The 16,516-nt window shown below is 43.5% G+C and overlaps 1 protein-coding gene across 1 annotated transcript in view; it reads left to right on the forward strand.

Moving 5' to 3' along the window:
* The window catches only part of ADAM23 (ADAM metallopeptidase domain 23), a 600,522-nt gene that overhangs the window by 194,021 nt on the left and 389,985 nt on the right, over positions 1–16,516 (forward strand). The window contains 2 exon segments of the mRNA XM_029606344.1: positions 2,795–2,871; positions 3,222–3,287. Of these exon segments, the coding sequence (XP_029462204.1) occupies positions 2,795–2,871; positions 3,222–3,287 (143 nt within the window).

Raw genomic sequence — 16,516 nt, forward strand, 5'->3', positions numbered from 1 at the left:
TGCCCAATGTGAGGAGGCCGTGGGACCCTCGGGCCAGGACCAGTCTCAGCCACGATTTGCTGACAGTTCCCCAGGGGCTACCCCGGATTTAGCGGGCAGTCTCGACCAATCCGGAATCCCGGGGGATCTGGTACGCCGGCGATTAGAGGCTGCTTCTATTTCCTGGGTGGATCTCTTTAAGGGGATTCATGCCTTTGTACAGATGCAAACGGCTTCCCGTCCAGGCCCTGCGATTCCTGCTGTCCCTGTTGTTCCTGCGGTGGCTGCGACTGCGGCGGCTGCTGCGGATCCTGCTCCTGGACCCTCATGTCCTTATCGTGAGCGGGACCTCCCGCCGCTGGACAGTCCAGATCAGTCGGACCAGGAGGTTTCACCGGACGAGTCCGAACTCCCGGACGAGGGGGAACTTCCCCCAGGGATTGAGCCATATAGAACCATGAGGCGGTTCTTCCCTAAGGAGGATCTCTCCGACCTGGTGTCTCAGTGTCTGGCGGAGTTGGATATTACAGGTCCCAGCGCTCCGGTACCCTCTGCAGAACCCCCTGCTGGAAGGTCTTCGTCCTACAGCCCGCCATTTTCCATTCTTGCAAGCAGCACAACAACTGATAGATTTAGAATGGGCTGCACCAGCGGCTTCCTTCAAAGGGGGCCGGGCCCTGACGGGCATGTACCCACTGGCACCGGCTATCCAGGACCTGCTGGCGTGCCCTCAGGGGACGGCCCTCAAGGAGCCTCATGACCGGCGACTGGACGCCATTCTGAAACAGACTTTTGAGGTGGCAGCTCTATCTTTGCGGATCGCAACCTGCTGCACAGTGGTGACGCGTGCCTGTTTGTCACAGGTCAGGAACAACGCTCCAGCAGCAGACATGGAGTCAGCTCTCTCGTTCCTCACGGATGCCGCATCAGACCTAGTCCGAACAACAGCCAAGGGGATCTCATCCTCCGTAGCTGCCAGGAGGCAGCTCTGGATCCGGAAATGGACTCAGCATCCCGCCCTGCTGCCTGTGTACATGGGTTTCACCGATTCAAGGTAAACCATGTCATTTGTTTACATAAGAGCGTACACTCTACCAGGTGTCAACGCCTTCCGGTTGTGACTGCTGGCGGCCTCCAGCTACTATCAATCGGTCAGGGGAATCCTGTTTCACTATTTCACTGAGCGTCAGTACACACATCCATAACAGCTTTTGCAAGGAAGATTACTGAGTTGCTACGCTTCCTGTGGGGGTATATATACCCGTGCTGATGTCAGATCCGTCTCCAACTGCTAGCACGAGCACACTATACCCATTCGTTCTGAGTCCATCTGTCTACACTACGGAAAAGGAGATTATCAGGTAAGTAATCTCAACATTTATGCACATAAATTTGCTTTGAAAATTCTTCCTTAATTGGCGGGAAATATGCAGATTTGCCCATGCACAAAGTTACACCTGTTCCAAACAAAGCATAACTTACATGCATACTTGTGAAAAAAATGAAAATGTGCTTGTAATACATATCTCTGTCCCACCTCTGCCCTCTGGAACGCCTATTCCCAATGCGTTAAAAGTACATGTGAAACTGTATGTTTGAAAATCAGGCCCTCAATGTTTTTGAATATCGACTCAAAAATTATAATTATTTTTAATTTTGCATCTTACCTTTGCCCCCTCCTCCAGTACCAGTCTGTTAGGGTGGAATTTTTAAGTCAGGCTAAAGCAGGGGTGCTCAAACTGGTCACACCCCAACCAGTCGAGTTTTCAGGATATCCCTAATGAATATACATAAGATTTACCGTTTTTTTTTTCTGGTGTATAAGTCGCAACTCCTTATAAATTGCCTTTGTATAAGATGCATCTGTTTGTACAGCGAGGCTGATAGCACAGAATGAAAGAGAGAGATTGTGACAGTATATAAGTCGTACCGGTGTATAAGTCACAGTCACTGAAATCGCTGAAAAAAATCCCACGACTTATACACCGGAAAATTCGGTATTTGCTCCTATGTATGCAGATAAAGCTCATGCATATTCATTTTGGATATCCTGTAAACCTCTCTGGCTAGGGGGGCCCCAAGGACCAGTTTGAGCATTCCTGGGCTTAAAAGTATTTTATCTTTCTCTGTTTATTTCACTGAGAGACATGCAAAATCGGTACTGTTTACTCATGCTCTCTCATTCTCATACATTCAATTTGTATCCTATTTATTTATTCAGTTGCAGAGGATTTAAAAAAAAGAATTCTATTTTTTTCTCTGCCCTAATTGGTCAACCTCTCTCTCATCCTCTGTCCCCTTCTATTAGTCAAGCATTTTCTCTACTATTGTCATACCTTGTCTCAAATGTCATCATCTCAATGTTCATATTACTTTGCCTGCCTCTTAGTCTTTTTTTTCCATTCTCTTTCCTCAAACTTTTTCAGACTAATTTCTTAACATCCCTAGTTTCTATCTCCTTCTCTCATACAGGAGGATACAGTTTTTTATTTTAAAATCTATTACTATCAGATGTTAGAATATGTAACCACAATATATATGAAGAGAAGAGAGTTCTTGAATTTTGGGGCATTTAGTACAAAATGCTTTAAAGAATGGATTGTCAAATCTCCTACCATCCTCCAAAGAACTCTACAGTCTTTAGTTATTGGTCAAGTAAATTTGTAGGCACATATTTTCTTCATTCATGCTATCAGTTATATGTTTTCAGTTATGTTAAGAGCTGCCTTATCTTGCCAAGGATCATGAAACTGTGCTTTAAAAGGCATTCTTATTGTTTGTGAGTGATAAACTTTGATTTTGTTTTTCACAACAGACGTTGGCAATGTTAGCAGTGAGTGGCCCTTCTTTTCTAATATGCAGTGGCTGAGGAGAAGAAAAAGAGCTCTGAATGTAAGTGTATCTCTAGTAACACTTTCTAAGTTCTCACTTGTTGGCTATTATGTTAAACAGATAATTTAGCAGTGTTAAAATAAGTGAACAGAAAAACATGTCGTGGGGACTCAGTTTCCCAGGAACTACCAAATGAAGTTTAAATGCTACATTAGGTCATAGGAACCTGTTGTAGCTTTAATACTCGGACAACACTTGAATGTCACAATCAAGTATGTTTTTGTCACTGAATCTCTGAAGCATTAGCCTTCAAAGTATTCCCCTCTGTAAGATATCATGCATAGAAAATGTGGAATATTATTCTCTTTGATTATTTTACTGATATGCCTTCTTGTATGTTATTGATTCAGGTTCATCGTGGAGTTTTTGAAGAGATGAAATACGTGGAGCTTATGATAGTCAATGATCATAAAATGGTAATAAAGGCTACTGAGGTCATTCTAGCTAGTATGCAGTGCTCATTCATAACTCACTGCTATGCAGTAGTTTGGGTTCCATTTATTTTCTGAAGGCAAACAGTCATGTTTCCATAGTCTTCTACAATATTCATGAAGTTTCCTCAGCATTTAATTACTCATGCAGTAATTAAAAAAAAAAGTGCCACACCAGTCTTGGACTCCCTTCTGTCACCTTGCAATGGCAGTATTAAAATAAAAAAAAATTGCCCTGCTAGGCGTGAATCCCTTCCATCCTGCCCCACACTCACAGTAATAAAAAAAAAAAAAAGGCTGGTCTCATCAGCTTCGAACCACCTACCTCTCACCCGGCATTCAAGCTGCCAAAAAAAAAGTGCTGGCTGGGGGATTCTCTCCAGGTGTAAAAAAAAATAAAATAAAAAAGGGCTGGCCAACAAATTTTTTTTATCTGCTGGAAAGAAGGACCAAGGGAATTTGGCAGGGTTTCTTTTTTATACATTACTGTGAGTGTGGGTTGGGAGGAAAGGGGATTCCCCAGTTGGCACTTAAAAAAGCTTGAGAAGGAAATCAGCTGCAAATCTTTCTTTTTTCCAAAAACCACTGGAAAGGATGGTGCCCCGTATTCTAGAACTTTATGGTCAATGTGTGTGTCGCAGGTGGTGCTATTGGATGGGTTTGTAAGAGAAAGTTGTGCTAAATGTATTGGGTCAGTAAGAGTGAAATGCTGTATTGTTCGTAGCATTTATACAAAAATCAATCCTTACTTAGCCAGCTAGATCCCTTTGAAAACTAATTCCAAGACAGAATATCAGATCTAGGCAGAGATCATATTCAGAAGGTCAGTCCAAAAAATCGTCAGGCAGAAAGGCAGGAACAATTTCACAAATAAGTTAAGGATCCTGACAGGTAGGTGTGCACGAGTAAGGCTGAAGTCCTGGAAAGCAGTAACACAGGGAGGCAAGGCATACGCTTGGCCCGTCCTTCCCTCCCCACCCCAATAAAACATTACACAGTTTGGCATTAAAACAGGCTGCAGTTTATTAACCTAACCTGAGCCTGAACAAACCTGTAACATAAATCGTTAACAATCATAACAACCCCCCCACCCCATCTTCACCTCGATGGCGACTTCAGTAGCACACCTACGATCGGTGCCGCTTCCTGACATTTGCAGGGCTGCCACCTGGAGTTCTCTCCACACCTTTGCAGCCCACTACTGCTTGGACAAAGCCGGAAGACAAGATTCCATCTTCGGCCAATCTGTCCTTCACATCTTATTTAAAACGTGACGTACCTACACCCTTCCGCCTGCCCGGTGGGGTTCAGAATGCCCTCTCCCAAATTCCACCCCAGTTGTGTGCCTGTTGCACGCCTTTGGGTACATTTGGTGCATGTTCGGACATCCTCAGCTCGGTACTCACCCATATGTGAGGACTACCATCCTGCTTGTCCTGTGAGAAAGCAAATGTTGCTTACCTGTAACAGGTGTTCTCACAGGACAGCAGGATGTTAGTCCTCACGAAACCCGCCCACCGCCCTGTGGTGTTGGGTTCGTAACGTTTTCTTGTTTTATTTTTCGCACTCCCTGTAGCTTTCAAATAAGACTGAAGGGGGATCCCTGCTGACTGCAGGGTTGGTGCCATGCTGGGCATGCCCAGTAGGGGCCAGTCAAAGTTCTGGAAACTTTGACAGAAGTTTTCCGTGATTGGGCTCCATGCTGACGATGTCACCCATATGTGAGGACTAACATCCTGCTGTCCTGTGAGAACACTTGTTACAGGTAAGCAACAATTGCTATATCAAGAGCTGTCCATTCCCAAAGATGATACAGTCCATTCACTAAACTGAATATAAAATTCCTTTTCTACTCTTGCTGTCTGGACATTTTATTTTTCTAATTGCTTTGGTCCTCATCTATCTACTCATCTAGATTTCATCCCCCTCTACTCTCCCTCCAGTTCTCTGTGCCAATCCTACATCTCTCCAGCTCTTGCTTTTATTGCTCCCTTTCAGTCCACCATCTCCCCCTCATTGAATTGCTCCTTTTACGTCCAGCTGTCTGGCCCTCTTGTCCTTCCTCTTCACAGCTTCATCCTTTCTTGTTCTCTTGAAAACCCATCAGCCCCTCATCCACAAATCCTCCTTATCCCCCTTCCCCCTCTTTCATCTTCCATGGTCATTTTCCAACCTATGCACTCTAGGCAAACCTTGCAGACTTGTACCCCCCTCCCCAGTTTCACCCACTCCACACATAATTAAAAAATAGTTCATTTATAATAGATGTTATATGAAAAAGGATTTTCTGAAGCAAAAATCAGTTACAGCTTGTATATTGTATTTATATGCACTGCTGTAGTGCCAACTAGAAAACCCTGCAAAAAAAGTAAAAAAAAAAAAAAAAAGACATTTGGAATCCTATCATATGAGACATATGGTAACGTGTGTTGGGTGTGGGCTTGGGCTTGGCCTTGGCTATGCCATGAATAAACTGATTGAGAAACTAAAGAGTAGCAAATCACCTGGACCGGATGGTATGCATCCTAGGGTACTGAAGGAGCTCAAAAATGAAATTTCTGATCTATTAAAATTTGTAACCTATCATTAAAATCATCCATTGCACCTGAAGACTGGAGAGTGGCCAATGTAACCCCAATATTTAAAAAAGGCTCCAGGGACGATCCAGGTAACTATAGACCAGTGAGCCTGACTTCAGTGCTGGGAAAAATAGTGGAAACTATTCTCAAGGTCAAAATTGTAGAGCATATAGAAAGACATGGTTAATGTGGACAAGTGCAAGGTGATGCATATAGGGAAAAATAACCTATGCTATAGTTACACAATGTTAGGTTCCATATTAGGTGCTACCCATATTAGATACTACCCAAGAAAGAGATCTAGGCGTCATAGTGGATAACACATTGAAATAGTCGGTTCAGTGTGCTGCGGCAGTCAAAAAAGCAAACAGAATGTTGGGACTTATTAGAAAGGGAATGGTGAATAAAACGGAAAATGTCACAATGCCTCTGTATCGCTCCATGGTGAGACCGCATCTTGAATACTGTGTACAATTCTGATCGCCGCATCTCAAAAAAGATATAATTGCGATGGAGAAGGTACAGAGAAGAGCGACCAAAATGATAAAGGGAATGGAACAGCTCCCCTATGAGGAAAGACTAAAGAGGTTAGGACTTTTCAGCTTGGAGAAGAGATGGCTGAGGTGGGGGATATGATAGAGGTGTTTAAAATCATGAGAGGTCTAGAACGGGTAGATGTGAATCAGTTTTTTACTCTTTCGGATAATATAAAGACTAGGGGGCAGTCCATGAAGTTAGCATGTGGCACATTTAAAACTAATCAGAGAAAGCTCTTTTTCACTAAATGCACAATTAAACTCTGGAATTTGTTGCCAGAAGATGTGGTTAGTGCAGTTAGTATAGCTGTGTTTAAAAAAGGATTGGATAAGTTCTTGGAGGAGAAGTCCATTACCTGCTAATAATTAAGTTGACTTAGAGAATAACCACCGCTATTACTAGCAACGGTAACATGGAATAGACTTAGTTTTTGGGTACTTGCCAGATTCATATGGCCTGGATCGGCCACTGTTGGAAACAGGATGCTTGGCTTGATGGACCCTTGGTCTGACCCAGTATGACATGTTCTTATGTTCTAATGGAACACAGTCAACATGGATTTACCCAAGGGAAGTCTTGCCTAACAAATCTTCATTTTTTTGAAGAGGTTAATAAACCTGTGGATAAAGGTGAATGGGTAGATGTAGTGTATTTGTATTTTCAGAAGGCGTTTGACAAAGTCCCTCATGAGAGACTTCTAAGAAAACTAAAAAGTCATGGGATAGGAGGTGATGTCCTTTACTATAATACAAACTGGTTAAAAGACAGGAAACGGAGAGTAGGATTAAATGGTCAATTTTCTCAGTGGAAAAGTGTAAACAGTGGAGTGCCTCAGGGATCTGTACTTGTACCGGTGCTTTTCAATATATATATAAATGATCTGGAAAGGAATACGATGAGTGAGGTTATCAAATTTGCGGATGATACAAAATTATTCAGAGTAGTTAAATCACAAGCGGATTGTGATACATTACAGGAGGACTTTGCAAGACTGGAAGATTAGGCATCCAAATGGCAGATGAAATTTAATATGGACAAGTGCAAGGTGTTGCATATAGGGAAAAATAACCCTTGCTGTAGTTACACGATGTTAGGTTCCATATTAGGAGCTACCACCCAGGAAAAAGATCTAGGCATTATATAGAAACATAGAAACATAGAAACATAGAAATGACGGCAGAAGAAGACCGAATGGCCCATCCAGTCTGCCCAGCAAGCCTCACACATTTTTTCTCTCATTCTTATCTGTTACTCTTAGCTCCTTGTTCTATTCCCCTTCCACCCCCACCATTAATGTAGAGAGCAGTGATGGAGCTGCATGCAAGTGAAATATCTAGCTTGATTAGTTAGGGGTAGTAGGGGCAGTAACCGCCGCGATAAGCAAGCTACACCCATGCTTATTTGTTTTACCTAGACTATGTTGTACAGCTCTTGTTGGTTTTTTTTTTTTTTTTTTTTTTTTTCTTCTCCCCTGCTGTAGAAGCAGAGAGCCATGCTGGATATGCATTGAAAGTGAAGTATCAGGCACATTTGGTTGGGGTAGTAACCGCCGTAACAAGCCAGCTACTCCTCGCTTTGTGATTGCGAATCCTTTTTTTTTCTTCACCCCTGTCGTTGAAGCTATGCAGGATATGCGTGAAGCATCAGTTTTTTTTTTTTTTTTTTCCCCCTGCCCTTGAAGCAGAGAGCTATGCTGGAAATGCGTGATGTATCAGTCTTTCTCCCATGCCGATGCAGGAGAGAACCATGCTGGATATGCATGGAAAGTGAAGTATCAGGCACATTTGGTTTGGGGTAGTAACTGCCGTAACAAGCCAGCTACTCCCCGCATTTTGAGTGCGAACCCTTTTTCTTCTCCTTTGCCGTTGTAGCAGAGAGCTCTGCTGGATGTGTGAAGTATCAGTTATTCTTCTCCCCTGTCATTGAAGCAGAGAGCTATGCTGTATATGCATTGAAAGTGAAGTATCAGGCATATTTGGTTTGGGGTAGTAACCGCCGTAACAAGCCAGCTACTCCCCTCTTTATGAGTGCAAATCCTTTTTTCCATTACCTCTTGCTGTTGAAGCTTAGAGTGATGTAGGAGTCACAGTAAGCATGTGTATGTTTATTTAGTAAGGGTATTGTGTCAATAGCCATCATTCTGGCGAGTCACCCACTCTTCATTGGTGGCCTCTTGACTTTATGGATCCGCAGTGTTTATCCCACGCCCCTTTGAAGTCTTTCACAGTTCTGGTCTTCACCACTTCCTCCGGAAGGGCATTCCAGGCATCCACCACCCTCTCCGTGAAGAAATACTTCCTGACATTGGTTCTGAATCTTCCTCCCTGGAGCCTCAAATCGTGACCCCTGGTTCTGCTGATTATTTTCCTACGGAAGAGGTTTGTCGTTGTTTTTGGATCATTAAAACCTTTCAAGTATCTGAAAGACTGTATCATATCACCTCTGCTCCTCCTCTCCTCCAGGGTGTACATATTTAGATTCTTCAATCTCTCCTCGTACGTCATCCTATGAAGATCCTCCACCTTCCTGGTCGCCCTTCTCTGTACCGCTTCCATCTTGTCTTTGTCTTTTTGTAGATACGGTCTCCAGAACTGAACACAGTACTCCAGGTGAGGCCTCACCAAGGACCTGTACAAGGGAATAATCACTTCCCTTTTCTTACTTGATATTCCTCTCTCTATGCAGCCCAGCATTCTTCTGGCTTTTGCTATCGCCTTGTCGCATTGTTTCGCTGTCTTCACATCATTAGACACTATCACCCCAAGGTCCCTCTCCTGCTCCGTGCTCATCAGCCTTTCCCCCCTCATCGAGTACAGTTCATTCGGATTTCCACTCCCCATATGCATGACTTTGCACTTCTTGGCATTGAATCTCAGCTGCCATATCTTCGACCACTCTTCCAGTTTCCTTAGATCCCGTCTCATTCTCTCTACTCCTTCCGGCGTGTCCACTCTGTTGCAGATCTTAGTGTCATCCGCAAAAAGACAAACCTTACCTTCTATCCCGTCTGCAATGTCGCTCACAAAGATATTGAACAGGACCGGTCCCAACACCGATCCTTGCGGCACACCACTTAAAACCGCTCTCTCTTCAGAGAAGGCTCCATTTACCATCACACATTGTTTTCTGTCCGTCAACCAATTTGCAATCCAGGTCACCACATCGGCACTCACTCCCAAGCTTCTCGTTTTATTCACCAGTCTCCTGTGCGGAACCGTATCAAAAGCTTTGCTGAAATCCAAGTAGATGACATCTAGTGCTCTTCCTTGATCCAATTCCTTGGTTACCCAGTCAAAAAAGTCAATCAAATTTGTCTGACAGGATCTTCCCCTGGTGAATCCATGCTGCCTCTGGTCCATCAATTCTCCAGACTGTAGATAGTTGACTATTCTCTCTTTCAGCAGTGACTCCATTACTTTTCCCACCACCGAAGTGAGGCTAACCGGTCTGTAGTTGCCTGCCTCTTCCCTGTTCCCACTCTTGTGAAGCGGGACCACCACCGCTCTTTCTCCAATCACTCGGCACCACTCCCGTTTCTAGGGATCTATTGAACAGGTCACACAGCGGACCCGCCAGAACATCTCTGAGCTCCCTCAATATCCTTGGATGAATCCCATCAGGCCCCATGGCTTTGTCCACTTTCAGGTTCTTTAGTTCTTCCCACACATTTTCTACTGTAAAAGGATTTTCATCTATTCCCCTTCCCTCCAGTTTCTTGTTGTTTAGAGATGGTCCTTCTCCAGGGTCTTCTTTAGTGAACACAGAGCTGAAGTATTCGTTTAATATTTCTGCCATTTCTTCGTCTCTCTCTACACATTGATCATTACCACCTTTCAATTTCACTATACCACTTTGGACCTTTCTCTTTTCGCTGATGTATCTGAAAAATGTTTTGTCACCATTTTTTATCTCCTTCGGCTCAGTGTGCTGCAGCAGTCAAAAAAGCAAACAGAATGTTAGGAATTATTAGGAAGGGAGTGGTTAATAAAACGGAAATTGTCATAATGCCTCTATTTCGCTCCATGGTGAGACCGCACCTTGAATTCCGTGTACAATTCTGGTCGCCGCATCTCAAAAAAGATATAGTTGCAATGGAGAAGGTACAGAGAATGGCAACCAAAATGATAAAGGGGATGGAACAGCTCCCCTATGAGGACAGGCTGAAGAGGTTAGGGTTGTTCAGCTTGGATAAGAGACGGCTGAGGGGGGGGGGGATATGATAGAGGTCTTTAAGATCATGAGAGGTCTTGAACAAGTAGATGTGAATCAGTTATTTACACTTTCAAATAATAGAAGGACTAGGGTGCATTCCATGAAGTTAGCAAGTAGCACAATTAAGGCTAATTGGAGAAAATTCTTTTTCACTCCATGCACAATAAAGCTCTGGAATTTATTGCCAGAGGATGTGGTTAGAGCAGTTAGTGTAGCTGGGTTCTAAAAAGGTTTGGAGAAGTTCTTGGAGGAGAAGTCCATTAATTGCTATTATTTTATTTATTTATTTAACACTTTTCTATACTGACCTTCATGAAAAGAAATTCATATCAGATCCGTTTACATGTAACAAGGGGTATAACTTAATTGATTAACAGGAGGCGAAAGTTACATATAACAAGGAGGTATTAACTTGGGGGCTAGGATAGCCAGAGGTAAAGGACAGCATAACTGAGTAAACTAGATAAGGCAATGAGATAAAGAAACTGAGGCATAAATATAACGCCTAAAATTTGGCGGGGCGCTTAGTCAGGTAAGCGGAGTCCTGTCTGGTAGACAAATGATGGTTTTGAAAGTTACGGGAATGCCTGGAGGAAGAGCCAGGTCTTAAGTTTTTTTCGGAAGGTTAGAGGGCATGGTTCTAGTCTAAGGTCTGTGGGCATATTATTCCAAATGGCTGGACCCGCTGTAGAGAATGCTCGTTCTTTGGTAGTTGATAGGCGCGTGGATTTCGTTGGGGGGACTTGCAGGGTACCTTTATACGCTTCTCTGATAGGTCTTGAAGATGAGTATAATTTGAGTGGAATCTGGAGGTCTAGTTGTTGCTGATTGTGAATGGTTTTGTGAATTGTGGTAAGGGCCTTGTGCAAAATTCTGTATTTTATTGGCAGCCAGTGAAGGTTCCGTAGTATGGGAGTGATGTGTGCTCCTCTGTTGGTGTTGGTTAGGATTCTAGTCTCAGCATTTTGGAGCGTCTGTAATGGTTTGATGGAGGAGATGGGGAGCCCGAGAAGGAGAGTGTTGCAGTAATCTGTTTTGGAGAAGAGCGTGGTTTGGAGCACAGTCCTGAAATCCTGGAAATGGAGGAGGGGTTTGAGCCTTTTCATAACTTGTAGTTTATAAAAACAGTCCTTGGTAGTGTTGTTGATGGATTTCTTTAGATTCAGATGGTTATCGAGGATTACTCCTAGGTCCCTTTCTTGTGTGATCTGGGTGTTGGGAGTTGTCGGGTGGATTAGGGCCGAGTGGTCGGAGGAGATGAGAAGTTCTGTCTTGTTTGCATTAAGAACTAGGTTCAAACTGGTTAGTAGGTGGTTAATAGCTTTGAGTCAGTTTTCCCAGTAGGTGAGAGTTTTAGGGAGGGATTCTGTTATGGGGATCAGAATCTGCACGTTGTCTGCATAGAAGTAGTGTATTAATTTTAGGTTTGTAAGCAACTGACAGGGGCAGGAGGTATATATTGAATAGGGTGGGGGACAGGGATGAGCCTTGTGGTACACCTAATATTGATTTGACGTCTGGAGATTCTTTATTATTAATTTTTACTTTAAAGCTTCTATTGCTGAGGAAGGAATTGAACCATCTGTGGGCAGATCCTAATAATCCGATTTCTGAAAGTCAATTTAGTAGGATGGCGTGGTTCACGGTGTTCAAGGTTGCCGAAATATCTAGAAGGACTAGGATGAAAGAGAGCCCTTTGTCAAGGCCCATGAGGATGTGGTCAGAAAGGGAGATAAGGAGGGTTTCCGTACTTAATGATTTCCGAAAGCCGTATTGGGATGGGTAGAGGATGTTGTGTTCTTCCAGATAATCTGAGAGTTGTGTATTAATCAAGTTTACTTAGGGAATAGCCACTGCTATTAATTGCATTAGTAGCATGGGATCTTCTTGGTGTTTGGGTACTTGCCAGGTTCTTGTGGCCTGGTTTGGCCTCTGTTGGAAGCAGGATGCTGGGCTTGATGGACCCTTGGTCTGACCCAGCATGGCAATTTCTTATGTTCTTACGTTGTTAGTAAATTTTCCATACCAAAACAGCACCAACTGCCAGCACTCAAACAGTAACAACCCTACCTGTGAAAAAGCAACACTTAAAATATTACACCAGGCCCTAAAACACTCATACACCTCTATTTGGGAAAAAGAACAAGCCAGACTGGTTAGAATCCTACTCAGAAACTACATGTTAGCAGAATACCTCACTTCGATCACACATGCAGAACATATAAACCTTCACCAAATACAGAATAAAGAGACCATAAAGTATAAATAGAAAACATGCAGAGAAAAACTGAACTGGAAACCACAACAAGCCAGACTCTGTATGCAGTACAACCAGAGAAAAACAGAAATTTCACCAGTCCTCATAAAACAACAAATAAAAAACAAAATATAAAACATCTGTCATAATAAATAGTACAACCATACTAAAAGAAATATTTCAAGACAGCATCATATAAAACTTTCCAAATGGAATTAAAATATTTGAAAGCTGCAGAGACACTAAATAACACACGGGCCGATAACAGTAAACCAAGCTGGAGAGCGGGCGAGCGCCCACTCTCCTGTGCGCGCGATTCAGTAACTTATTATTATTATTATTATTATTATTTTTTTTTTTTTTATATACCGACATTCATCTCAATTGAGATATCACACCGGTTTACATTCAGGTACTGTAGGTATTTCTCTATCCCCAGAGGGCTTACAATCTAAGTTTTTGTACCATTTAAATTAGGGCCCACGGTAAAAAGAGGTCCACGGTAAAAAGAGGCGCTAGGGACACTAGCGCGTCCCTAGCGCCTCTTTTTTGACAGAAGCAGCGGCTGTCAGCAAGCGTCCGGTTTTCAACCCGCGAGCCGCGGGCCCAATTTAAATTTTTAAATTTTTAACTTTTTTTTAACTTTTGGGGCCTCCGACTTAATGTCGCCATGATATTAAGTCGGAGAGTGCACAGAAAAGCAGTTTTTACTGCTTTTCTGTGCACTTCCCCAGCGCTGGCAGAAATTAACGCCTACCTTTGGGTAGGCGCTAATTTCTTAAAGTAAAATGTGCAGCTGAAGCTAAAACTTTGGCAACAATAACATGGCCACAATGTAACATGCACTGTAAAAACCTCTCCCCCCCCAAAAAAAAAAATACTACTGTGCATGCTACTACTGTTTCAAATTTTCTGTGCTAACTACCCCAAAATGAATGTATCAGGTAAAGTGAATGCATCAGGGGGATTTCCTCCTTATGACAAGAACAAGCTCCATTGTGGCTGCCCCCACCCCCCCCCTCCTGGGACAAAAACTCCACTCCATCTCCCCTCCTGTGCTGATCACAGCTCCATCCCTTCGAGGCAGAGGAGTCCCTCAGTCACCAGACTCTCCCATCCCTTTGTCCAAGGAAACCCCCTTTTGTGAAGTCAACACCTCTCTCTCGGCCAAAGTACAATCCCACCCCTTCAAGCCCCCTGGAATCTCTCCGAAAGGTGAATTTATCTTTCTGGAGAGTCACAGGTCTTCAAAAATAGGAGGGACAGCAATGTCCTCCTGCTCCTGACCATCTACATAGAATGGTGCCACCTGAGTAGCCCCCACTGGCGCCATTCTGTGGGCAGGAAGGCTTTGTAATCCTTTCTGCTTATGAAGTCCATGGACCCTCCATATATATAAATTCATCTTCTGGAAGGATGCCAGGGGGCTCAGGGGAAGTAGGGGGTTCCATTATCACGGGAGGGGAGTCGGTGATTGGGAGATGGGGTTGACTACAGGGAAGGAGGGATATGTTGCCGAGGGAGGAAAAGAGATACCCTGGATGGGGCTTGTCTTGTTGCAAGAGGATGGGAGGAAATCCTTCTAACTGGCCTGTTTATTTTGGGCTAGTTAACATGTGGAATTTTGGGCCTTATGCATGTTAGAAATTTAACATTTGTCCAAGGCAAGTGTTATATTTTTGGGCCTTAGTGAGTACTCAATTAATAACATAGATGGAGAGCATTCTACTCTATTTACGGGATAGTTGCTGATCTCTCATTTTCATATGATTCTTCTTTTGTTTGTGTGGACTCGCAAATTTTAGCATGCTGATACTGACCTCTTCCCCAGTCATGTTAATGTACACATAAAGGCCTTCCTGCATAGCACACTGTTCTAGTGTGTACATCAGGGCCTGAGCATTCATGCAAAATTGTATTGTATAGGTTTCTGACTTCCTGATCTATGTCTCTGACAGAAAGTTTGTTCTTATGTTAAGTTGCACATTTTTTTCTAAATATTTAAATTCTCATATTAATGTTTTATCATATGTTATTTCATTGCACATTATTTTTGTTGTATTTCACTGTGTATTAATGGGTAATTTTAAGACTGCTTGCATTGTTATAAAGTGTGCAGGTAGTTTTTACCCATTCAGTTTTATAAGGTCAGGCATTATAACTGATAATTTGTCAACCTTGTTAGAAGCATCAGGTTACTTTGTTCACCAGGAGAGGGCAGGGTTCACCTACAGTTGAAATAAATACATTCTGACTATTTGTTGATACTAACAGGACTCTTGAGTGTTATTTCCTCTAATAACTAAAATTTGTACTGGTGTATGAACTTCACCTACAACAAAACAGTTAATTTTCTGTATGATGTGGTAATTAGTTTAGATATGATACTGTAGATGTAGTGCAATACATACTTTTCACACAATGGAATCCAGTTCACTGTATCTAGTAGTTTGTGGTGATTAAATAACACCCACAGCCAGATTACGAGTTAATACATTTCTGTGGGTTATGAGGCTCTGTCCTAATTTATCGCCGTTTAAGGCTAAATTAAAGGTATTTTTCTATTTTGTATCTATTTAGTATATCTGACCCTATGTATCACACTTCACTTGCTGATTCACTGTCTTTGCAAGAGCTCCAAAAATAAAAAAAAATGTTACCCAGCAAGTTTTTGTAGCTACCAGCTAAAATAGGATATGAAAACTATTGCATTTAAGTTGTAGAGTGGGGGCACTTACTAGTTATTCTCCTAGGTCAGGCAGGATGGTAGTCCTCACAGATGGGTGACATCATCAGATGGAGCCCAGCATGGAAAATTTTTGTCAAAGTTTCTAGAAGCTTTGACTGGCATACTGAGCATGCCCAGCATGCCTCTTTTGCGCGTCCACGCTAGGTTCCCCTTCAGTCTCTTCTTTTCCGAGGTGCACTTGCCTTGCAGTTTTGGAGCTCAGCTCTTAAGAATACGTTTGTTTGTATTTTCCTGGTTTTTCTCCGTCCAAATGCTGGGTCCTCCTTCTCTGGACGGTGTCCCCTCCTTGGCGTGGTAGGTTCAATTTTTATACCTTCTCTGTGGTCAGTTCCCAGTGCATAGCTCCTCGGTGGCTCCCCAGCCATTGACCGCTCGCCGGTTGTTTTTTCTTTCATGGCGTCATCTGGTTTTCACCAGTGCCCGTGGACCATGTCCATCACAGATCCGTATGAGGTTTGTATCCTTTGCCTGGGAGCATCACACGACATCTGAGGGTGTCAGCTGTGCGACCAGATGACCCCCAAGAGCCTCGGCATCCTCCTCGATGTCCTCCCAACGTAGTTGATGCCGGTACCTTGCGATCCCTCGGCGACCTGTGGGGTCTCCTCGGGAGATGAGGGGCCATCTGTGCCATCTCCATCTCGAGGTCCCTTGGTGCCACGCCCAGTTCCCCTGGGGCCAGGGCCCAGTCCTCTGGGCCGCTTGGTTCCCCTGGGCCTTCTGGCTCCTGCACTTAAGGCCATGCCCGGGACTCCATGCCCCTCCTCTCTGGGTAGTCTCGAGCCCGAGGGCCCATATGACCCCTGGGGCCAGGATACTCTGCTTCATTGATGGACTCCTATGACCTTCCGTAGGATCCTTCCCCTTCGGAGGAATGGCA

The sequence above is a fragment of the Rhinatrema bivittatum genome, chromosome 6, assembly GCF_901001135.1.
Source record: "Rhinatrema bivittatum chromosome 6, aRhiBiv1.1, whole genome shotgun sequence".
Lineage (NCBI taxonomy): Eukaryota > Metazoa > Chordata > Amphibia > Gymnophiona > Rhinatrematidae > Rhinatrema > Rhinatrema bivittatum.